Raw genomic sequence first — 25,195 nt, 5'->3', positions numbered from 1 at the left:
CCCTCAGATCCCTCCCCTGTCCTAAAAAAATCGGATACTTGGTGATCTCAGTATTAGTGTGTGTAGGCTTTCCTATAGGAACTGTGGCAGTTCCTGGAGTGGGGAGGAGACCTCGATTATCGACTACTGGATGTTCAACAGAGGATACATCCTCTCCCGAGGAGTTATAAGGAAATCCTGGGAGATCCTACTGAAAATTTCTTGGAGATTTACAATACTATGCTGAATGAAGCCTTAAAGGACAATCTCATTTCTAAAAAAGAGAAAGTATTTTTAACTGTAAACAACCCTAGAGTAGCAACTTTTTATTTACTCCCTAAGGTTCATAAGAATCTTCAGAAACCCCCAGGGAGGCCTATAGTATCTGGAAATGGCAACCTTACGGAAAAGGCGAGCCAGTATCTAGACTTAAGAATACGCCCAATTGTGGAAGGTCTAGAATCTTATGCAAGGGATACCTTAGACGTCCTATCTCAGATAGAAGGTATGGTAGTGAGTGACACTACATTGCTTATTACATTGGATGTCGAGTCATTATATACATCCATTAAGCATGATTTGGGTTTGGAAGCCCTGAGATTCTTTTTAATGGGTTATGTGAGCGATAAGAATGACATGGTGGATTTCCTGTGTAAAATGATGAAATTTGTGTTAAGTTACAACTATTTCACATTTAATGGCAGGTTTTACCTACAGACACAGGGAACCGCCATGGGAACGTCATGTGCTCCCTCCTACGCGAATCTTTTTTTGGGCTTTTGGGAACAGACCATAGTACAGAGTCAAACAATGTCCTTATATCAATCCAAAATCCGTAAATGGATTAGATATATCGACGATATCCTGGTGATCTGGGAAGGTACACGGAATGAAGCCTTTGACTTTATTAACCAATTAAACCAGAATCACCTTAATATCAAACTTACCATGGATATCTCTGACCATACAATCTCATTCTTGGATCTAATGATTGAGATAGATAAAGAAGGACATTTGTCGACCAAAAACTATCGGAAATCTACAGCAACTAATTCCCTCCTAACATACTCTAGCTTCCATCACCATCCAGTAAAAAAAGCAGTTCCTACGGGCGAATTCCTGAGACTCAAAAGGAATTGCTCTTCGATGGATTCGTTTAAAGAACAGGCCAAAGACCTGAAATTGAGACTAAAAAATAGAGGTTATTCTGGCAAAATAGTCAAAAAGGCTTATAATAGAGCCCTACGGACTGAGAGAGCAGAACTTCTGCAAGTGAAAACAAAAACTAAGGAAAATAATATTGTAAGATTCATTACCACTTACAATACTAACAGCCCCCAAATTCAGGAAATCCTAAACAAACACTGGCCCGTACTGTTAGAGGATGTAACACTGGAAAACTCATTACAGGAAAGAGCCTCTATATGTTATAGGAGAAGTCCAAACTTAAAAGATATCCTTACAAGAAGCCATTTTCAGATATCTGACTCAAGAATAAAACATAAAAATTGGGGCTGTTTCCCCTGTGGAAATTGCAATATGTGCAACAAAATGTTAAAAATGGATTCTTTTGAAGACCGTTTTGGCAAACATCACAGGGTGAATGGTTACATAAATTGCCGGACACAAGGTATGATTTATTGCATTGAATGCCCATGCCACAAGAAATACATCGGAATGACATCTCAAATGGTAAAACAGAGACTACAACAACATTGTAGCACAATAAGAACTGCAGAAAATGCAATTAAGAAGGATAAAACATTATCCACAGTAGCCCATCATTTTCTAAAATATCATAATAGGGATCCAACAGCACTGAAATTTTGGGTGATAGAGAAAATCAATTTAGGGGTACGTAAAGGTGATCTGGAGCAAGCGCTTCTAAGACGAGAAAGCCACTGGATATTTAAATTAGATACCATTGCTCCAAAGGGAATGAACGAAAATATTTTGTATACTGCTTTTATCTAATTATAGTGATATACATATGATCCTTTTTTACATATGTGTAAACTGTTTCTCCCCCAATGGGTTTTTATATAATTTATAAATCAGGTTCACCGGTTTTTTAAACTCAGAATACTCAGAATACTACAGAATACTACTCAGTAGTTATTTTTATGGTTTGAAATAAATAAATAAATCTGTTTTTAATTGGTTAAATTAATATTAGGAACCTTAATCCATCTTCATAATCAAGTATAATGGCTGAGAGAGTCCATCTTTGTACTCCCGCAGGAGTCCTCATGAGGAGTACACCAATGCGCTGTTTGACTCTAATGGGTGTACTAAGATGGAGTATACCGGTAATAAACTACTGAACTAAGTTCGGCGCATGCGTGTTAAGCGTAATCTCGCGAGACGCGAGATCACGGACGCAAATCACGCGAGAGGCAAGATCAGTGATGCGCATTGCGGAAGTCTATTTCTACACGCACACCGGGTATGCTCGCCATTCTCGCCTTGACAAAGCTATTCAGCGAAACGTACGTCGGCGTTTTTAGTGATCCTCTTGTGGTCAAATTGAATTTTGCTAAATCGATCTATAGGAAATATTTGGGCTGGGTTTTTCAACGGAAGTGGGGGCAAGAGAGCTCGGGGTCTAATCCTTCTTTATTCTATACAACCTCTTACAATCTTCCTTCCTTTCTAAGGGACCGACGGTTTGTGGCTTTTTAGGGATACCTAGCCTCTTAATAACACTTAGGGCAAGTTAAATACCAAGGCCACAGCCCCGGTTACCCTGTCCTGCCTTATCTTTGTGGTGTCCCAGGCTTTAGAAAAAATCAGGCAGTTAGTTTATGGGACAACTCCACCATCTATTTTTTCTATTTTCTGTAATCTAAATTTATGGATTGTGACTTCAATTGCTAACCCACTACCTAAAGTTGGTCATTTTTCTATATATATTTTTAATTGATTTTTTTCTTTGGGGTCTAATATTCTAATTTATTGCACAGCACTTTACTTAAATCCATGAATTTTTCTAATTATGGATGAATTTATAGCAGCACTAGCACTTTATTAATTCTATTACAATTCTCTATGAATTGTTGTCAGTAAACAAGTGTAATAAATCACGTTGCAGTATTTCTGGCCAATTTTAGATATCCAAAAACATATTGGACAGTGATCAGCGTTACCCCAAATCTCACCCACCCAGCTTCAAAAACAGAAATTAATCTTTCAACCCACATGTCATGTTAAAGGGACGGTACATCTTTAAGTTAACATTTAGTATGTTATTAAATTCTAAGCAACTTTTTGATTGGTCATCAGTATTTATTGTTTATAGTTTTTTAATTATTTCCCCTTCTGAGGCAAATTGGAGAGGCTTCAAATTGGGTTTTTTTTTTGCCTTCCTGTGGATCAACTGACAGTTAGGCAGGTTAAAATAGAGTTCAAAGGTTGACCTTGATGGACTTGTGTCTTTTTTCAACCTAATTTACTATATTACTATGTTACTATATTACTATGTAGGTTTGCTTCTTCTTCTGACTCTTGGGGAGTCACTGACCCCATCTAATACTCTGTAAGGCTACAATGTATTTTTATTGCTATAATTCATCTTACTATTCAGGCCTCTCCTATTCATATTCCAGTCTTTTATTCAAATCAGTGCATGGTTGCTAGGGGAATTTGGACGCTAGCAACCAGATAGCTGCTGAAATTGAAACTGGAGAGTTGTTGTTTAAAAAGCTCAGAAACCACAAATAATAAAAAAAATGAAAACCAATAGCAAATTATATCAGAATATCCCGCTCTACATCATACTAAACGTTAACTCAAAGGTGAACAACCCCTTTATTTGGTCATCAGGTCATTAGTTTACTCCTTTTGGGACCTGTATCCTTGTATCATCCATTTATTTAATTCAACAACAATAACAACAACAATAATCTTAGAAGATGGTCAGCCCATTACCACATAGAAACTAGAAGTAACCAATCGTCACCAGTTTCAACTTACAGATATGTCAATGGGTAACAGTCTGCAGTAATTAAAAAGATATAGCCCCTTATTTCCCTGACTGTTATGTATAGGAAACCCAGATTGGCAAGTCATGAAAATAGTTGGGTGAGCACCTTGTAATGGGATACATAAAAAGGAACTGTATATTTCCATAACATATACAGGACATTAATTATTGTATTAGAGAGGGGACAGAGAAGGGCAACTAAGCTGGTAAAGGGAAAATCTTAGCTATGAGGAAAGACTGGCCAAATTGGGGATGTTCACGCTGGAGAAGAGGCGCTTAAGGGGTGATATGATAACTATGTATAAATATATAAGGGGATCATATAATAATCTCTCTAATGATTTATTTACCAGTAGGTCTTTCCAGCTGACACAAGGTCACCCATTCTGATTAGAAGAAAGGAGGTTCCAGCTAAATATTGGGAAGGGGTTTGTTACAGTGAGAGCTGTGAAGATGTGGAATTGTCTCCCTGAATCAGTGGTACAGGCTGATACATTAGATAGGTATAAGAAGGGGTTGGATGGTGTTTAGCAAGTGAGGGAATACAGGGATATGGGAGAGAGCTCATAGTACAAGTTGATCCAGGGACTGGTCCCATTGCATCTTGGAGTCAGGAAGGAATTTTTCCCCTCTGAGGCAAATTGGAGAGGCTTCAGATGGGTTTTTATCTTCCTCTGGATCAACTGGCAGTTAGGCAGGTTAAAAAAGTAAAAAGGTTGAACTTGATGGACGTGTGTCTTTTTTTTAACCTTACTTACCATGTTACTATGTTACCATCATAGACCCTTGACATTATTTGTATTGAAATAGGTACAAAGAGAAGTAACGTAGAATTACCTGGATCAAAGCATAACATGATTCTAACTCTTCTGTCTTCTCTTTGGTGTATGGGTTGTCCTCCCTTCTTTCAGCTTGGTTGCCCGGGCCCTTTAATTTTAAAAGACCATTGTGTCACTATGTGTTTCTTTGGAACAAACACTACTATCAGCAATATCAATGGTCAGACATGTGCCCAAGGAAATTAGGGCTTATTTACCAAATACAATCAAAATTATCAAAAGTATTAAAACATGACTTTGGTGCAAATCTGCTTATTTGTAAGTTTTATGTCTTAAACACTGCACAGTTGGAATTTATTTTACATGCGCAACAATTTTTCTTGCTCCAAATGCCGGTGGGAGTTTTTTCTTGTGGCAACTTTTTTTTTGTCCCTGCGACTTTTTTGTCCAAATGCATTAAAGTCAATGGGCTTTTTTCTTATGGCGACTTTTTTGTCCAATCGCATTAAAGTCAATGGGCTTTTTTCTTATGGCGACTTTTTTGTCCAATCGCATTAAAGTCAATGGGCTTTTTTCTTATGGCGACTTTTTTGTCCAAATGCATTAAAGTCAATGGGCTTTTTTCTTATGGCGACTTTTTTGTCCAATCGCATTAAAGTCAATGGGCTTTTTTCTTATGGCGACTTTTTTGTCAAAATGCATTAAAGTCAATGGGCTTTTTTTCTTATGGCGACTTTTTTGTCCAAATGCATTAAAGTCAATGGGCTTTTTTCTTATGGTGACTTTTTTGTCCAAATGCATTAAAATCAATGGGCTTTTTTCTTATGGCGACTTTTTTAGTCCAAATGCATTATAATCAATGGGCTTTTTTCTTATGGCGACTTTTTTAGTCCAAATGCATTATAATCAATGGGCTTTTTTCTTATGGCGACTTTTTTGTCCAAATGCATTAAAGTCAATTGGTATTTTATTTATGGCGACTTTTTTGGCCAAATGCATTAAAGTCAATGGGCTTTTTTCTTATGGCGACTTTTTTCTCCAAATGCATTAAAATCAATGGGCTTTTTTCTTATGGCGACTTTTTGTTCAAATGCATTAAAATTAAGGGGCTTTTTTCTTATGGCGACTTTTTTGTCCAAATGCATTAAAGTCAATGAGTTTTTTCTTATAACAACATTTTTGTCTTATTTTTGTAGAATTTTTCTACTGCGGCTGGTGAAAAAATGTGCTCATCACTAGTGCCAAGCTATGGAAAGTCAACTGAATGTGGAGTTTGGGCAGGTCACCAATTTAGCAGAAGTTTCGCAAGAGATTTGAGATTCCATAACTGCCTGGTGGAAGCCATGTGCTAAAGTCTAGGGTTGCTGGTGATCTGCTGCTGGCATATGGTCACTATTAGAACTTCTGTCAAAAACCGAGTGGAATGATTGAGGCTTCCGTGTGGCTTTGATCCCTTTCTACAATAGCCTCATTGCATACAGGAGAGTCATTACTGTCATTACTGTCTTCTTCATTAAATAAGCAGCCAACCAAAAGTGCAACCATCTGTATGTAAAATCTTGTAGAATGTGAGAATATATTATATTGTTGCATACTGTATGAATACATAGAGAAGACAGGATTGGCTATGCTAATATGTAAATGTGTGACTTTGCTGGTGGCTTGCTCAGTGGTGGAATATATAGGCAAAGCTTCCTAAATGAAGGCGTCCTAAATTAAATGCATGACCTCATGGTGCAAAAATCTATTTTGAAGTGACATGACTTGACATCAGGTATAACCACTGGCAAAGCATTAAAGGAAATCTATACCTCCAAATAATGTAGGTCTTCATAAAAAGATATTGCATAAAACAGCTCATATGTAACACTTTATGTAAATAAATAATTTTCATAATATTATAATGTTTTTAGCAGTATGTGCCATTGGGTAATCCTAAATAGAAAATCGCCATTTTAAGTACTAAGTACCGCCCCCTGTGATCCTACAGTCCATAGAAACAAGTCAAGGTATGGATGCCATCGGGGTGGCAGTTGTTTCGGGCCTGGTTGATTTCAAGTGTAAAGGTGGGAAATAGCTCATAGTACAAGTTGATCCAGGGACTGGTCCCATTGCCATTTTGGAGTCAGGAAGGAATTTTTCCCCCTCTGAGACAAATTGGAGAGGCTTCAGATGGGTTTTTATCTTCCTCTGGATCAACTGGCAGTTAGGCAGGTTAAAAAAAAAGTAAAAAGGTTGAACTTGATGGACGTGTGTCTTTTTTTTAACCTTACTTACCATGTTACTATGTTACCATCATAGACCCTTGACATTATTTGTATTGAAATAGGTACAAAGAGAAGTAACGTAGAATTACCTGGATCAAAGCATAACATGATTCTAACTCTTCTGTCTTCTCTTTGGTGTATGGGTTGCCCTCCCTTCTTTCAGCTTGGTTGCCCGGGCCCTTTAATTTTAAAAGACCATTGTGTCACTATGTGTTTCTTTGAAACAAACACTACTATCAGCAATATCAATGGTCAGACATGTTCCCTAGGAAATTAGGGCTTATTTACCAAATACAATCAAAGCCAAAAGTATCAAAACATGACTTTGGTGCAAATCTGCTTATTGTAAGTTTTATGTCTTAAACACTGCACAGAATTTATTTTACATGCGCAACAATGACCTCATGGAGCAAAAATCTATTTTGAAGTGACATGACTTGACATCAGGTATAACCACTGGCAAAGCATTAAAGGAAATCTATACCTCCAAATAATGTAGGTCTTCATAAAAAGATATTGCATAAAACAGCTCATATGTAACACTTTATGTAAATAAATAATTTTCATAATAATATACTTTTTTTTAGCAGTACGTGCCATTGGGTAATCCTAAATAGAAAATCGCCATTTTAAGTACTAAGTACCGCCCCCTGTGATCCTACAGTCCATACAAACAAGTCAAGGTATGGATGCCATCGGGGTGGCAGTTGTTCCGGGCCTGGTTAATTTCAAGTGTAAAGGTGGGTCCGGCTGTGCTGCACTTTCCAGATTAGTCGGCCCCCCAGGAGATCGCCGAAGAGCTGAAGCTGCCCTAGAGTTGAAGCTGCTGAAAAGCCACTGAAGAGATGAAGTTTAATCTGCCAAAGAAAGCCAAAGCCACAGAAGAAGCTTCCATCACTGATGATAAGGACGAAGACTGCACGACCAACCTTATAAGTAAGATCCACCAATTATTTTTTGATTAACCGACTGGCCACTAATTTCTTTTTTAAAATCTTTTATGACACCCCTGACCACCAATATTTTTTAAAATCTTCTATGGGGCCTTGGCCACCAATGTTTTTTGTTTAATCTTCTTTTATGGTGGCCACTGACCACCAATTGTTATTTATTTAACTTATAGGTTTATAGGGGGACCCTGGCCAACAATGTTGTCTTTTAACTTTTATGGGGGGGCTTGACCACTAATGATTTTTTAACTTGTAGGGTGAGGGCCTGGCCACCAATGTTTTTTTTTAATTTGTAAGGTGGGACCCTGGCCACCAATGGATTTTTAGAGCTCATGATTTGGCACTTACTGTATGTTTGTGTGGCTTTTTTACTTCGGTGTGGGGTCTGTGGTGGGGCCTGTGGTGGGGGTAGAGGAGGCAGGGGTCCCAGAAAATCGTATGGGGGCCCCGTGATACATACATACATGTTAGGTCACATGAGCCACTGACTGTACAAAGTTCTGACTTTTGCGCCCACCATTCTCTATTTACAGTTAGAGCTTCATTATTTCTGGGGGATCTCTGAGGAGCACACAGACCATCATAAAATGGTGGCTCATGGGAAAATATGTAAAAGAGCAATAATTACTTAAATATATATTTCAGTTTGGTGAGATTCTTTAATATGCCATTTAATATGATATAAACTATCTAATTCATTCTGGGGGTATAGTTATTATTTAACAAAAATATTCAGAATACTTCTTTTGGAGGTCTGTAATGGAGAAATGGATTCGGCATAGACTTCATAGACTAGACACAGAGTTTCATTTATCTCTTTGTTTGGGCTTCCTAATTGTATTTGCCAAAAATGGAAAGATCTAATTAGCTTTTTTATATTATACTTTATAATTCACAGTGAAGAAGTTCAAATATTAATGTGAAATATTTTGTTGGGGCATGAGAACATCCTCACCAACAAGTGTTTCTTCATTTTCACACTTGAGTTTTGCAACTCCCTTGGTACATATCTGTAATACAAAGTGCAATGTTTTCCTAAGTGTGGTTAACCATAGTAACCAATCAGCTGTTGCTTTTCAAATAGATAATGAATATATATAGTTCTGCTGATTGGTTGCTACGCCTGAATAGACCTTTGTACCTTTCATCACTTTACCCTCCCGTGTGTCCTTCAAAAAATATAACAATGTAATTAAATAATAATAATAAAAAAAAATAATTACATGTATGGGACCTGTTATCCCGAATGGGGGATAGCTGGGGTTTTCCGGATAATGGATCTTTCCAGAATTTGGATCTTCATCCACTAGAAAATAATTTAAACATGAAAAAAACCCAATAGGCTGTTTTTTACTTCCAATAAGGATTAATTATATCTTAGTTGGGATCAAGTACAAGCTTTGAATTTGGATTATTTGGGTATAATGGAGTCTATGGAAGATGATTAGTGATGCACGAATTTCTCCCATTTCCAGTGAAATTCATGAAACAGCGGAAAAATGTGTGAAAAAAAGTGAAAATTGACGCCCGCGCCCAGTTTTTGTGAAAAAGTCGCTCGTGTCAGTTTTGACTCTGGCGTTAAAGTCAATGGGCATCTGAAAAGTGTTGACGCGCAGCGAGTTTTTGATGCCAGCAACTTTTTGGACGCGCGTACAAAATTTTTTGATGACGGCGAATTTTAGCCGGTGATTCGCTAATTTATTCACCGACGGCGACATGATTCATTAATGCCAGGCGAATTTATTCGCCCATCACTAAAGACGACCTTTTCATAATTCGGAGCTTTCTGGATAATGGGTTTCTGGATAACAGATCCCATACCTGTCTTTAAAAGCTGTGCTATGTAGGAGTAATTCTCTCATATAAAAAGTGTACACGGTCCTGCTTCGTGTTTCCTTGCCAGAAGCCCGACATGAAGGGGCTGAATTAAACATGAGGAATTTTATATTTCTTTGTCCATCTCTGCTTCCAAGGCTGAAATGGATGGAAATTGGATTAACAACCCAAAACAAATGAATTCACTTTAATGTTCTGTTTTCTTGCCTTTGGTAATTGAACTTCACTATACAAAGTTACTACACTCTCATCTCTTTCATCTTCTGTGCCAGAACCAGATCCAGTCTCTCTCTTGTGCTTTTGGACCTGCAAACAAAAAGAATGGGATATGATATTAAACTACATACATATTTATATTTAGCGGGATAGTCTTCCTATTTAATGTAAATAGAAATCCTCTGAAACCTCTTTCTCAGACACACCCCGTGTAACCACTTCTGCATTTATGAGCTTTATGAGAAATTATACAGACTAGTTATGAAAGCTTTACATATTCGGAAGGGCTTGCCGTGGTCAGTTGGTCAGTGTTACTCCTATAACTTGGATGATAGGAAGCTCCATTAATATTTATAGAATATGGCAAATAAAGAGTGCATAAAGAATCTTTCTGTTAAGACAAGTCTATAGATAGGGGTGGATGGGGGGATAGATAGGGGTCGCAGTTATCACATCTCTGGGAGCAGAGAAGAGACTATAAAAGCCTCTGTAGATGTTCTGCTGGGATTCTACAGCCAGATGCTAAATCAGTGCTAAGCAGGGACCTCATCAATACTGACTGTATCACAATACTTTATAGGGTAGCAAATTGCCACAAGCTTTCCAGTGAAGACTTTGTGCAGGCTCAACTCCTCTGATCACCCCTAGAGCCTGATAATGGGGCTCATGCAAGTAGTTCATAATGAAGCCGATCACATAGGGTAATGCTGGGTGACCCAATCCATAGAGTTTACTCGCCATAGACAGAGAAATGTACTCAGGTTAGGACTGGGCCCGCGGGACACTGGGCATAATCTGGTGGGCCCCACCAACCTAGACCTGCTCCCCACCTGAAACCATGGGTGCTGCACCTTGGCCACAAGAAGAGAAAACAAGGTTTGTGTGGGGGGGAGGGAGGATGCAGTTGGGGCAGGGGACCCCCAGTCTGACCCTCATTGTATTTAATGTGTTTGCTTTCCTTTCTTTGTTATGCATCACTTTAGAACTACACCTCTTACCCAAGCTTGATGTGGCTTTGCCTAATGAACTCCAACATACAGAACTGATTTAGGGCACCCCCTTAAATGGCATCTTCTGTCTATCTGCCTAGCTTAGTATATACATGTCGCTTCTGCTCCACCTCTCCATATAAACATCATGAGCTATTTACCTCAGCATTGACAGTCTGCCCTTTAATTGCTGCCGGATTCTGCTGATCTAGAATAAAATGAAAAAGTGAGTTTAGACTTAATTAGTTTCATTAATAACAAGCACCCATTGCTATAAAATGCAAGCACAATATGGTACACTAAGCACTGTTACTCAACCACTTAAATTGATTACAAATAATATATTATTAAGGTTTAAGGAATGGTTGTATACTTAAAGCAACATTAAACATTTTACTAGCTCTCCAGAACCAACAGCCCCATTAAAATACAAAATAATCCTCCAATGAGAATCCTACCTGATCTGTGTAAATCTGACTTCATGCAACTGGAGTTGGAAACATTAATCACAGTTTCTTAGCACTGAACCAGTCTGTAATTTATCCCCCATGTCTGATTACAGGGTACCGTAATGCCCCAAAAATGTCTCAGTAATCCCTATTTATCAGATAACAGCAAGATACGAATTTTTATTCTCATTAGTGAATTCTATGCTTTGCCCAGCTTCTTTAGAGAAAGTGGTGCAAGTGGTACAGTCTAATGGAGGACCTTAAACACCATTGCCAAAGTTAAGCAAGTCAAGTCAATAAGCATTACATAAATAATTGTATTAAATACTGGTATATCATTATATGTATAATACTTCCTTAGTATCAAAGTTTTAGCCGCCTGTATTAAAAAGCGTAAAAAAAATAAAATAATTAATTTATTGTGTATCACCTTGTGGGTAATTGTATAATACTGAAGAGTTATCAGCACAGGCCTGTCAACTTGTGAATGTATTAAGTTTTAGGGGTTATTTACTAAACCCCAAATTTTTCTGGTTGGGCAAAAACTTGAAATTTTCATGGAAAAAAAAAAACCTTGAATTTTTCGAGATTATTCCCCGATGCTGCAAAAGTCTGAATCCGAAAATCCAGCATCGCAGACCTGTCAAGGTCCTTTATAAGTCAAGGGGAGATGTCCCTATCCCAATTTGAAGATATTGTGGTTTGAGCTGGGTTTAGACCGATAATCAGCAAAATGTGGGGTTTTCCGGCAAAAACCTGAAAAAAAAATCAATCGATTCGGGAGAACATAGCAACATAGTAACATATAAAGTTAAGTTGAAAAAAGTTTTTTACCGATCCGTTATTTTATTAATAAATAAGGTAAAACCAGGGATGAGGGTTTGGTTGAGCTTTTTTTAATTTAAATTATGAGATAAATTTAGTAAATAACCTCTAGCCCCTAACTGTTGCATTTTATCAGCTACCTCCTTCCAAAACATTTTAATCTTTGGAAAATCTCTTAATATTTCCACTAGACTAAAATAACTTGAACATAAAAACCATGAAGGTGAAACTTATTGAGGGGGAACCAAAGGGCTAGTAGTGCTAGTATTAGTAATAAGTAGTGCACTAGTAGTGCATGTATTATTTCTATAAATAGGGACTAAAAAGGTTCGCTTTGACCCTAGTCCATGAGGAAAGAGTGCTCAGTTACGACTGTCCCAATGTTTTTTTTCAGGGCTGGAACTAGGGGTAGGTAGAAGAGGCAGCTGCCAAGGGTGCAATGACAGGGGGCACTGGGCAGCAACCTCTAATTGTCTTCTTCCTTCCCCTAGTCCACACCCCTCAGTCTTAAAGTGGCCATACACAGAGAGATCCGCTCGTTTGGAGATGTCGCCAGGGCTCTAGGGCCCAACGATCAGATCCTAACGCATGGGAACGGGCGGTCGGATCGCGGGGCCGCATCAACAAACAGATCCGGCCACGATCCAACGGGATTTATAGTCCCATCCGATCGAGATCTGGTGACTTTCAGCCAGATCTCAATCGGGGAAGCCCGTTGGGGGGCCCCATACATGGGCCAATAGGCTGCCGACTCGGTCTGTCAGTAGCTTTTATCGGGCCGTGTATGGCCACCTTTACTCCGCTTCCTTCACTCTGTCACTCACCCCTCCGTCATTCTCCCCTCCCTTGTGTCACCCCCCCCAGTCCAACGATTCCTATAATGTTGGCCGATATTATGAATAATTGTGCAGTGGAGCTTGCACAATTTCAGGCACTCAGTGTTTAAAGGATGTATACTTGTGATTCTCAAGGTGCAAGTCTGCTGTGCCTGTTGACGCAGAATCTACGGAATGGCCATAGCTCCTGGGCTACCATATATAAAAAGGGACTCTGCATACAATTCATCACAACAGACTGGACGGATGCAATTGCATATGCCTCAAAGACAGGGATGAGTTAGGAGTGTGTTTAGGCACAAGTACCTAAATGAATGTGTCAATACATGGAGATATTGCACCCATTTCTGCACAGAAACAATTGCAGCAGGGTTCATAAATGAACCCTATGGTTTCCCAATGCAGGGAATCAGGGAGGGCACAAGGATGAGGAATCCCCATTAAAAACAAGGACAGTTTGGCACAGGTTTAGGAAGGAGCATCAAATCTTAAGAGTATAAACCTGCTTTTCAAAGTAAATGTTTCGACTGCTAGTGGAATATTAAGGGAGCACTGTAACGGGGGTTTATCCAACACAAGAACCATCTACTCTCTCATTGAAACTAGGGGAAAGATAAAAGCAGGAACGACATCCACAACTTCACTTTTCCATTAGACAATCACAAAGGGGAAAATAAAGAATGGGATTGTGACCCTTTAATGCAAGTAAACCTACAATACAGCAGCAGAACATCATATGCATAACCTACATTATATCTATAATATAACTGAGAAGCTATTCAGCTAAGTCATATCATAAAGATAAAGGAACACAATTACAGTTGAATAAAGAGTCTAGCATGATATCATTAGGAAATACACTCACCCCTCTTCTTCCTTTTAGATCGGTAATGAACTGCAGAAACAACAATCACAACTGCTACTACAATCAGAGCGATCCACCATTTCAATATAGAGGGTCCTGCTACCATTGCAGATGTGGGGCCTAAATAAAAGATCAGTAACAAAAAATGTTGTTTAGAGTCAGACATGAAACAAGATGTTTGTCTGCAGGTGAGCCCAGGTGCCGGATACATATTGGGAAAGTAAAGGGAAGCCGGTACTACAGCTGGCTGAGGGCACATGACAGGTTGTGGGACAAAGCAGTCAGTCGTTTGTAGTTGGGGTTTAATGACATAGTGTGGAGTTTAGTTGATCAATAGCCATCAGGGAGGAGATTCCATTTTGGATAGAGAAATCAGAGTCCCACCCGCCCTCCCTTGGGGTTACTCCTTTTGTGCTAGTTGTCACAATGGTGGCCAACGGTAGAGGGATACAGGTTGAGTTGAGTAGATTACAGTAGAGTAGAGTTCTGGGTTAAGGGCTCATTGTCCCTGGCAGTGATGATAGTTGGTTGGCAGGGCAGGCTTTACCAAGTCCCAAGTTGTAAGTGGGACTGGTTGGTTGGTATCTTATTTAAGAGAGTTGGTCTCTGGGAGGTGTTATTTGTTGAGGCATGCAATCCAGTATACCCACCATGCTGGAAGGCACAAGTGGCTGGTGGCCTGGTACAATTTGCATGCAATTATTTTTGGTCCATTGCCAGGGACCTTGCAGGTTTTGTTTAGTGCTGTTGTGTTTATGTTATATACAGTATATATATGTGTGTAAATGCTTATTGTTATAATACTGTTATAATGTATTTGTGATTTATTTATGTTTATGTAATTTATTGCTTATGTTTTTTATAATACAGCTGTGGCCAGAAAATTCAAACAAAGAAAGGGGTAAGTTGTGATTATTTCTAGACCAGTTGGGGGGCAAAAGACTCAAGTACTGTATTTGTCCCTGCCCAGGTCATGTATAGTTACTGTATACCTTTTTACACAAACATACAGAACTGTATTTGTGTTCACATAATATAGCAGTGTTTGTAAATCTTTCAGTAATCACATCAATGGACCAGAGTTTATTGGCTCCATTGACTGTAAACCCGGATGCAAGTGCAAGAGATCCAAAAGGGACCAAAAAACAAGCCCCTTCGTTCTCACTGTAAAAGCACTTGTGTTATATGTCAGGATACACTCAGAACCTTCCAGCGGATAAAAATCCATTGCAGCCTGTGCATGGGGATGAAAAAAAGGGATGCTTATTGTTACCCCTATCCATGTATATCCGATACACATGCATTTAAATTTTCATGTAGAAGGGAGATTTACTAACATTCACAAAAATTCTCAACGTTTACCCTGAGTCTTCCCTACAGTTTACTATTTTTTGCAAATATTTTTCCTGTATTAAAGTGGACCAGTCACCCAGACACAAAAATCTGTATAATAAAAGTCCTTTTCAAATTAAACATGAAATCCAATTTCTATTTTTTATTAAAGCATTCATAGCTGTTGTAAGCTCATTTAAAAATCTCAGCTGTCAATCAAATATTGTCTGCCCCTCCTCTATGCCTTAGGCAATTACTTTCACTTTCCATTCAGCACTTCCTATTTGTCACTGCTCTCCCCACATTCCCCCAGTTCTCTTTACCATTTAATTGTGTAACCAGGACATGGGGATGGACATCAGGTCCCCCATTCTGGTGCACAAACAAGATTCTGAGATGATACAAGACTTGTCTTAATAACAGTGTCCACAAAATGGCTGCTGCCTGCTTGTTATAATTGTGAATTCCCAGACTGAAGGAAACAAGATTCAAATAATTTATTCAGTGTAATTAAAGTTCATTTTGCTTGACTAATGTGATAAAATAGGATTGTGGCATAGAGGAGGGGCAGACAATATTTGATTGACAGCTGAAATTTTTAAATGAGCTTACAGCAGCTATGAATGCTTTAATAAAAAATAGAAATTGGATTTCATGTTTAATTTGAAAAGGACTTTTATTATATAGATTTTTGTGTCTGGGTGACAGGTCCACTTTAAAGGGGAAGGAAACCTAGTCGGCGCAAACCCCCCACCCCCCCTCCCGTTTGTTGCCCACCCTCACTCCTCCCCCCTGGCCTATCCGTCCCGCTGGGCAAATGCCCCTAACTTGTTACTTACCCTTCTGCGCAGGTCCAGTCCAGGGAGTTCACAGACGACATCTTCTTCCACGCAATCTTCTTCCTGCTTTGAACGGCGCATGCGCAGTAGGATCATTTCGCCAGTACGATCTACTGCGCATGCGCCTGACTTTTGGCGCATGCGCAGTAGATCCGTACCGGTGAAATGATCCTACTGCGCATGCGCCAAAACTACGTTCACAGCAGGAAGAAGATCGCGTGGAAGAACGCTAGGTTTCCTTCCCCTTTAAGAGTGCATCTGATTTTGCTTTTGCACTTTCACTTGCTTTCATAATTAAATTCTAAAATTATATGCAAATTAAGATTTTCTACAGACACCAAACGCCCCAAAAAGTATGTTAACCCCAGAACATCAAATACTTTTGAAAAGAACATATCATGAAGATTTACACCTACTGTATCTACAGTAGGTTGTTCTAAACAAAAACATTCCAACCAATAAATGTCGGTTTTATTGATCTGGTAGGCATGTAGGAGTCTTCAAAAGACTTCAATAGAGTTTTTACGTGATAAACCACGAGATACGTTTTTCTCCTCGAATTGAATTTTGTCCATGAATTTTCACTTGACTGTGAGATATTTCTCTGAATTGAATCTGGCCCAATCTGTGCTATAGATTTTTATGTGTTGTCCTAACTGTTAGCATTAAGTTGTCTACTGCCCCATTGTAAGTGCAGTGCAATGCACAAAGTGCAATTTTTGCCTTGTGTGAAGCTTTAAAAAGCAAGACCCTAAACTAAGAATCTTGGCTAGAAATACAGTTCTGTGGAAACTTAAAAAATATATTTTTTTGTAGGATTAAGACAGTCTACAGTAAAATGTACAATAAGGGATTGTAATAAAACCTACCTGCCCTGGTGGTCTAGTGGGGCGGCGGGGACGCCCGCCTCGTGGTCCTCTTCCTGTGCCATCTTGCCCTCCTTAGGTCGCGCCCGGCGCGCCTGCGTGTTGTTTATAGGCGCAAGCACGCTGGCGTGTTTGCGCCAGCGCGTTTGGCGTGAATGTGCACGTTTTTGCCGCAAATTCTTTCCCCTATAAAAGGCCCATTCTGACTGCAGACAGATGCCCGTGATAGAACTTGGTTTCTAGTGGTTTCCTAAGCCTTGTGCATCTGATCCTGAATCTGTTTGTCCTGATTATCTGGTTTTGACTCCTGCCTGTTCCCTGACCCTTGCCTGCCTACGACAACTCTTCCAGCTTAACCCCTTGATTGAAACCTGGTTTTACCCTTGCCTGCCTGATGATTCTGATATCCGCCTGCCTCGACTAGGGATGTAGCGAACGTCGGAAAAAAAGTTCGTCCGGGCAAAAATGCAAACGGTTCGCGAACGTCGCGAACCCCATAGACTTCAATGGGAAGGCGAATTTTAAAAGCTAGAAAAGACATTTCTGGCCAGAAAAATGATTTTAAAGTTGTTTAAAGGGTGCAACGACCTGGACAGTGGCATGCCAGAGGGGGATCAAGGGCAAAAATGTATCTGAAAAATACATTGTTGACACAGCGCTGCGTTTTGTGCTGTAAAGGGCAGAAATCACACTACGTCACTCAGGTGATGTTTCTGGACACGGAATGTGAAAAAGCTCACACAGCTAGGTGGCACTTGGTTAAAGACTGGGCAAACAATGCCTGCAAGGGCAACGTATACAGTAGTGGATACGGAATATATTATTGCTGCTGTAAAAACATCACTCAGGTGATGTTTACGGACACGGAATTATTATTGTTATTTAGACAGAATGTGAAAAAGCTCACACAGCTAGGTGGCACTTGCATACCTCCCAACTGTCCCTCTTTTGACCACTCAACCCCCTGTCCCTCTTTTGTACTGGAAAGTCCCTCTTTTCTCTGCACTGAACAGCCAGAAAAAAAACAGTTTCTAACTTAATTAGCTTTTGGCAGAGAGCTCAGAACAGCTAACAGGTGCAAATAAGATACTTTGTAACAATTTTGACTCTGGTTGGTGCTGGTGGTGGTGAACTACTAGGAGGAGCAGCACACCAGTCCCTCTTTTCTCTGAACTGAACAGCCAGAAAAAAAACAGTTTCTAACTTAATTAGCTTTTGGCAGAGAGCTCAGAACAGCTAACAGGTGCAAATAAGATACTTTGTAACAATTTTGACTCTGGTTGGTGCTGGTAGTGGTGAACTACTAGGAGGAGCAGCACACCAGTCCCACTCCCCAACACAGCTAGACTAATAGCACTGGGCTCTAACAGTAGCAAAGTAAAAAAAACAAAAAAGAAAATAAAAGCAGTCCTTACAAGGACTATTGGGTTACAGGCAGCAGTCAGCAGATGAGATCAGCAGCAGTGCCCACAGCAGCTACATACAGAGCACTGCAGTAGAAGGTAGATTACTAGCCAGCAAAGCTACCTAACCTAAAATGTTCTGTCCCTACAATACAGAGCAGTATCAAGTAGATTACTAGCCAGCAAACTTACTATCAACTGTCCCTCAAATCACTAACAGCTCTCTCCCTACACTAGCTCTTGCAAGCACACACAGGCAGAATGAAAAAACGCTGCAGGGCTTCAGTTTATATATGGAAGGGGAGTGGTCCAGGGGGTGTGGGGGTGGTCCAGGAGGGAGAGCTTCCTGATTGGCTGCCATGTATCTGCTGGTCTGGGGTGAGAGGTCAAAAATAAGCGCCAGCTATGGCGAACCCAAATTGGCGAACGTCGCGCGACGTTCGCGAACATTCGGCGGACGCGAACACCCGATGTTCGCGCGAACTAGTTCGCGGGCGAACAGTCCGCGACATCCCTAGCCTCGACCCAGCCTGTCTGACCATCCTTCTGCCTGCTCCATTTGTACCGTGACCTTCGGCCCAAAAGACTCTGCTAACAGCCGTGCCCCTTTGCCAGCCAGAATATCTCGCCTTGTACCTCTCTTTAAGTCCAGGTGGTACCCAAGTAAGCTGAGGGCTCCTCCCGAAGCCCAACGGTGGTCACACTACTGGTGAAGCTGAACCGAGACCAGGGTGCTTGGCACTTGTTCTGGTATTGGGTGCCGGCCATGACAGGGATCTAGTAACCCATAGCAACCAATTAGGTGTACCTTTTACAGCAGTTTTACTACAGTAACTGCTGCTTGGTCACTATGGATCACTGGGACTGGGCAAAACTTGTCCACACAACATTCCCATCTCTCCCTAATGTTGGCAAATAAATTCTAGAAGTCTCTTATATAAACCTACCTTCAGGGCATGATGCAGGAATATGTGCAGTTCTGGAGGCTTCACTGACTGGGTTCTTGGCGGCACAACTGTATGTAATTTTGGACGGAGCATTATAAACACGGAGCCATGGGCGTCCACAGAGGGGGGCAAGAGGGGTCAGTGCCCCCCCCTGGGACCAGCAGACTGACCATCTGTTTATTCGGGCATTTTGTAATGTGGGCCGCTCCTGATCTATAATGTTCATTTCAAACTGTGGGCTCTAGGACCGCTCCTCCGTCCCAGCTCCCACTGTGGCTCCGCCCCTTCCACTAGTCTCCGTTCTCATGCTGTGCTGTGTGCAGGCCTGCCTGCCTGCCATCAGGGGGGAACAAGGAAGAAAGTTTTGGGCCAGGCAGGATTTAGGCTCAAAGGGGGATTAGCCAGCCCCCCTTACGAGCGTGGACATCACTGATGCCGAAGACGGAAGTACAGGAACTGATGTGGTAAGAAGGGGAAGCCAGCAGTCACTGTAATTCTCAGGAATCTCTTTAGCCTGCACTCTGTCTCTCTCTACCCCTCTCTCTCTCTGAGTCTTTGTTTCTCTCTCTGCCTCTCTCTCTCTGTCCCTCTGTCTCTCTCTCGCTGCACTCTTTCTTTCTCTCACTGCACTCTGTCTCTCTCTGTGAGTCTCTGTCTCTCTCTGCACTCTGCCTCTCTCACTACACTCTCTCTTTCACTGCACTCTGTCTCTCTCTGCACTGTCTCTCTCTCTCTCTCTCTCTACTCTGTCTTTTTCTCTCTTTGCACTCTGTTGTTCTCTGCACTCTGTCTCACTGCACTCTGCTTCTCTCTGCACTCTGACTCTCTCTGTGAGTCCCTCTCTTTCTACAGTCTCTATCTGTCCACCAATGAAGTTTTTTTTTAACTTTTATGGGGGGCCCTTATCCTAACCACCAATTGTTTTTTTTAACTTGTATGGGGGTCCCTGGTAACCAGTGGGTTTCTAGTGTTTGTTTTATCTCCCATGTTTGTGTGGCTTTTATTACTGTGGTGTTGGGTCTGGGACTGTCATCTAGATTATGTAGGTACCCAGCAGAATGAATTGTAAAAAAAGAACATGTGGCTACATGGGGTATTTATGCATGTACTTGCCCCTGTGCTATCTGTTTGTGAGTTCTGGGGGTATTTATACATGTACGTGCCCCTGTGCCATCTGTTTGTGAGTTCTGGGGGTATTTATGCATGTACTTGCCCCTGTGCCATCTGTTTGTGAGTTCTGGGGGTATTTATACATGAACTTGCCACTTTGCCATCTTTGTGTGAACTAGGGTTGCCACTTGTCAGACAACCGGTATTTTGAAGGGTTGCCCGGGTCAAATTAGGGAAACTGTGCAGGATTCCCTTGATTGACCCGGCGATCGGCTGATCGCCGTGGCATAGCTCCACCCCTTGATGGCAGTGACACACCCACCTATCTCACAGGCCCGCCCACAGATGCCTCCTTGCCCCACCCTGGAAAATTTTCTGCGGACACCCATGCACGGAGCGTGTGATTGGTCACTTCTGTGTCAGGGCTGTCTGTGCTATTCCAGGTGACAGTCACATCTGATGCATTGACTATACAGGTCAAGGTGACTGTAATGTTACAGGTCTCATTGTGGGTGATGTTTTGATGAATCAGGATATCTGCTGATGAGAGATTTTCTACATGCAAAAAAGATTATGGGAATAATTGTGATAATCTCTTTATTATGCAAGTTCATTTTACATAAATTCTTTACAAAATAAATATAATTTGAACATTAAAAATGGACCATGTTTTAAACCCATCCAAACCATTCACAGAGACACGAGTATTTTTCAAACTAAGATGAATCAGTGTTGAAGTTTGGCTTCAGCCTGATGTTAAATAATTACTTATATAGTAACATAAAAGTTCTGGTTAAAATAGATAATCAGGGTCAGACTGGCCCAACAGGATATCGGGAAAAATCCCAGTCGGCCCCAATTCTATTGGGCCCTCCCGCTTTGCCCACATTTGCGGAGATATTCCGATTATAAAAAGAAAATTAAAGATGGTCATGGGTTCAACTGTGGAGCACACGGCCATCTTTATTTTTTTCCCTGGAGGTTTGAGAATGTAGTGAAGCGGGGGCTGGTAATGGGGCGGAGGTGGTTGGGTGGTAGGTCCTTGATTTGGGATCTGGTGGGCCCTTGGTACCTCATTCTGATTCTAAAGATAACACATACATTGAGTTCAGCCCTTTATTCGTCATACTTTATTTTTTCATTGGCAAATGGCATAACCATTAAAGGACAAGGAAAGTCTAAAATAGAATGAGGCTAGAAATGCTGTATTTTGTATACTAAACATAAACATGAATTTACTGCACCACAAGCCTAATCAAACAAATGATTTATGCTTTCAAATTTGGCCACAGGGGGCTGTCATCTTGTAACTTTGTTATACATCTTTGCCTGACCCTGACTCTGCACATGCTCAGTGTGGTCTGGGCTGCTTAGGGATCATCATAAACAAAGCTGCTTGAGTTCTGCATGGCTGGTAAGTAAGGCGGGGCTCCCCCTGCTGTACATAAGTATGATTGTTTCCCTGCAGAGCAGTTAGGGACTGTCTGACAATTCCTATCCACAGCAATAAATGAAGGGAGAATTTCAATGCATACAGTCAGGTTTCTTATAAAAACGGTACACATTTTTTAATTAAAGTATATTGGAGATAGGTTTCTTTTTCATTAAAGAAAGTAAAAATGGGATTTTATATTTTTGCCTTTCCTTGTCCTTTAACAAGCCTGATCTTATTATTCAACCAGGTACATAATGGCAGATGAAATAAAGTATTGTAAACTATTACACAACTAGTTATGCATGTCTGATGAGAAATGCTGGTGTAATTAGCATACGTGGGTCCTTCTTTGTACAGTGCTAAAAGCATCAATTCCTATCTGGATATCCTCCCTTGGCCCACCCTTGTGTTTAAAAGTGAATTATTATGATAACATAGTGAAAGGATGTAGTGTCTTGTTATATCATAGATAACTTTCAAGTAACAAAAATAACAATAATGTTCTATTAGTCTGAGTCATTGATTGAAGTGGTTTCTTGGACCTTTTAACTGTGGCAGATAGGCTCATGGGTTTCCATACTGAAAAACTGACTGAACATATATGGGACAATGGTGTACTAGTACTAATAGGTGTAACAAGCCCAATTACAGTCAAAACCATCTCCCCTGCCCACAGCCACTTTCTTTTCATGTAAATGATATGAGTGTTGGCCATAGGATGATGAAGAATGAAAAGCAACAGTTGCTTAATTAATGGTGTTGTTATTAACACAATTATCTCTGTGAGGACCACAGTGGGGTCAAATGTACAATGTTCCTGGGGATGGACACAGTTGGCAGAGGGCCCTGGTCATATTAGTGTAAGGTTGCCCAATTTACTTACCCACGAATAAAACGTGATGACACAAAGTATAAAGGCAGTACTGGGACCAATGTTCTGATGGTCTAGGGCAGGTCAACTTGGTAAAGTTTAATTTTCCCTTTATCAAGAGAATCTTTCAGCCTCTCTATGATTCAATGTTTTGTCCTTCAATGCCTGTTTATCCTCTTTCTACTCACTCTTATGGTTTTCTAGTGCTTAATTATTACCTTCCATTTACGTTTCCTCTTCCTCCATTCTTACCTTTTCCTAATTCATTCATGTCATTGCCTATTCTTTTCTCCATGGCTTACCCCTCAACGCTGGTCATAATATTTACTCTCCATTCGCTTTTCTTCCAATTTGCAATTTAGTTCCGTTTCTACTCCCTTTGTGCCATTCTTTTTTTTCTTTCACCCTCCTTCAATCCCCACTACCCAAATATTTTTTATTCTCCCTTGTGTCTCTCTCTCCTTCATTCCTACTCATTCTCATATTCTTCCCTGTGTGCATTGAGTAATAAGCAATAGAAGGTCTGTCCAAAAGGGCCAATCTTGTTATTAAACCCAAGGAAGGAGCCATCATAGTGATTGATTAGATATAAGGACTATTATGCTGAAGTATATCAACAGTTAGAAATCCAAGTAGTATATGCCAAACTTTGTAGGGGTGCCACGTTTAAAATCAACTGACAATATAAAATCTTGCTTGACAAATATGTGGAGTTACGGTTATTGATATGGACACAGCCCAGTTGCTGGTAGAGCACCCAGTTATTCCAGTGTTCTACATCTATACATATATACAGGGCAGCCATCAGGGGGGGACAGTGGGGAGAGTTGTAGGGGGCCCCCGAGGGTAAGGGGGCCCGGCCATGCCACACTTACTTTATTAGCCGGGCCCCCCATCTTTCTGAGAGCTGCTGACTTCGGGAAGGCATGGATGTTTAAGGGGCCCTGGCCACCAATTTTCTTATAATGTGGGGGGGGTGGCCTGGCCACCAACCTTTTTTCTCATGTGGGATCCTAGCCACCAATATTTTTTAATGGGGGGGCCCTGGCCACGAATGTTTTTTATGAGGGTGCCTGACCACAAATGTTTTTTTATGGGGGGCCCTGACCACCAATATCTTTTTATTTTTTATTAACATGTGGGAAGCCTAGCCTCCAATATTTTTTTTGTTTTTTTACTGTGTGGTGGTGGGGCGGACCTGTAGGTGGGGCTTGGGGTGGGCTCAGCTGTGGATGAGGTTTATGGCACTGTCACACATGGAGATTAGTCCCATATGATAAATCTCCTCTTCCCGGGGTGACTAATCCATGCAAATGCATTCCTGAGAAAACTCATGCTTCAACATTGCATTTCAACATTACCCCTGATCATTTTCATTGCTGTGCAAGAATAAAATGTGTGTCCATTGTGTTCCAAGTATTCTCCCTCATTTTTGCTCAACCATCATTCTTTCTTGTTTTCTCATCCCCTTTTTATTCCCCAACCTGTCATGTATGATACTTGGTTACAGTTTATTTTGGGGCAAAGCCTTGTAATGGGCATAGTGTGATAAAATAAAAAAGTGCATGACCAGTTGGAAGTGAGCATATATGTGTGAGAACTGGCACATAGGTGTTACACCAGCTTCCTTTATTAGCTCATAGTCTGAACAGACTGAATAAACCAGCATATCAGCACCAACAGTTCCTGTATATATGTTGGTCGGCCTTATGGTACCTATTATGTATTGTGTATGTGCTACATACAGTAATGTGGGGCATTATATGCTCTGGTTGGCACATAGATATTTAATGTGAATGGGCTTTCTAAATGGCATTTGATAAATAACTAGGACACATAAGTGTAAGCCTTTATGCTTAGCTATTATTTATCCTAACTTTCACTGGGAAATTCTCAGTTTTTAATGGGTCTTTATATTTACAATAACTGTTCTACAAGTAGTGTAAGATCATAATTGTGATATCATCATCATCATCATTTATTTATATAGCGCTGTCAAGATACGCAGTGCTTTACTGCAGTTCTAGCAAACAGGGAATAAATGGTGGATAACAGACAAGGATTACAGAGTACAATAGGGTTAGAAGGACCTAGAGATTAGAGTTTACAAACTAAAAGGTTAGGGTACAATTGAGACATTAGGATTGTACAAACACTTTGTCATTTTTGATACAGCAATGATTAATTAAGGTACATTGAATAGGCCTCTTTAAACAGATGGGTCTTTAAGGAGCGCTTGAAAGTTTGGAAAGAAGGAGAAAGTCTGACAACTGGAGGCAGAGAGTTCCAGAGAAAAGCAGAAGCCTGAGAGAAGTCTTGTAGACGAGAATGGGCAGAAGTGACCAGAGGAGAAGTGAGGCGAAGATCAGAAGCAGAGCGAAGGTTTCGTGAAGGAGTGTATTTGGAGATTAGAGATGAA

The 25,195-nt window shown here is 40.5% G+C and overlaps 1 protein-coding gene across 1 annotated transcript in view; it reads right to left on the bottom strand.

Moving 5' to 3' along the window:
• Positions 1-25,195, bottom strand: part of LOC108699594 (SLAM family member 9-like) — a 36,010-nt gene that overhangs the window by 3,649 nt on the left and 7,166 nt on the right. The window contains exons 3-9 of the mRNA XM_041573616.1: positions 20,869-21,025; positions 19,361-19,467; positions 13,974-14,093; positions 11,160-11,206; positions 10,001-10,099; positions 7,097-7,186; positions 4,799-4,888 (exon numbers count right to left, since the gene is read on the bottom strand). Coding sequence (XP_041429550.1) covers positions 4,799-4,888; positions 7,097-7,186; positions 10,001-10,099; positions 11,160-11,206; positions 13,974-14,093; positions 19,361-19,467; positions 20,869-21,025 — 710 coding nt within the window. The remainder of the gene's footprint in view (positions 1-4,798; positions 4,889-7,096; positions 7,187-10,000; positions 10,100-11,159; positions 11,207-13,973; positions 14,094-19,360; positions 19,468-20,868; positions 21,026-25,195) is intronic.

The sequence above is a fragment of the Xenopus laevis genome, chromosome 8L (assembly GCF_017654675.1).
Source record: "Xenopus laevis strain J_2021 chromosome 8L, Xenopus_laevis_v10.1, whole genome shotgun sequence".
NCBI lineage: Eukaryota > Metazoa > Chordata > Amphibia > Anura > Pipidae > Xenopus > Xenopus laevis.
This window is presented reverse-complemented; position numbering and strand designations above follow the sequence as displayed.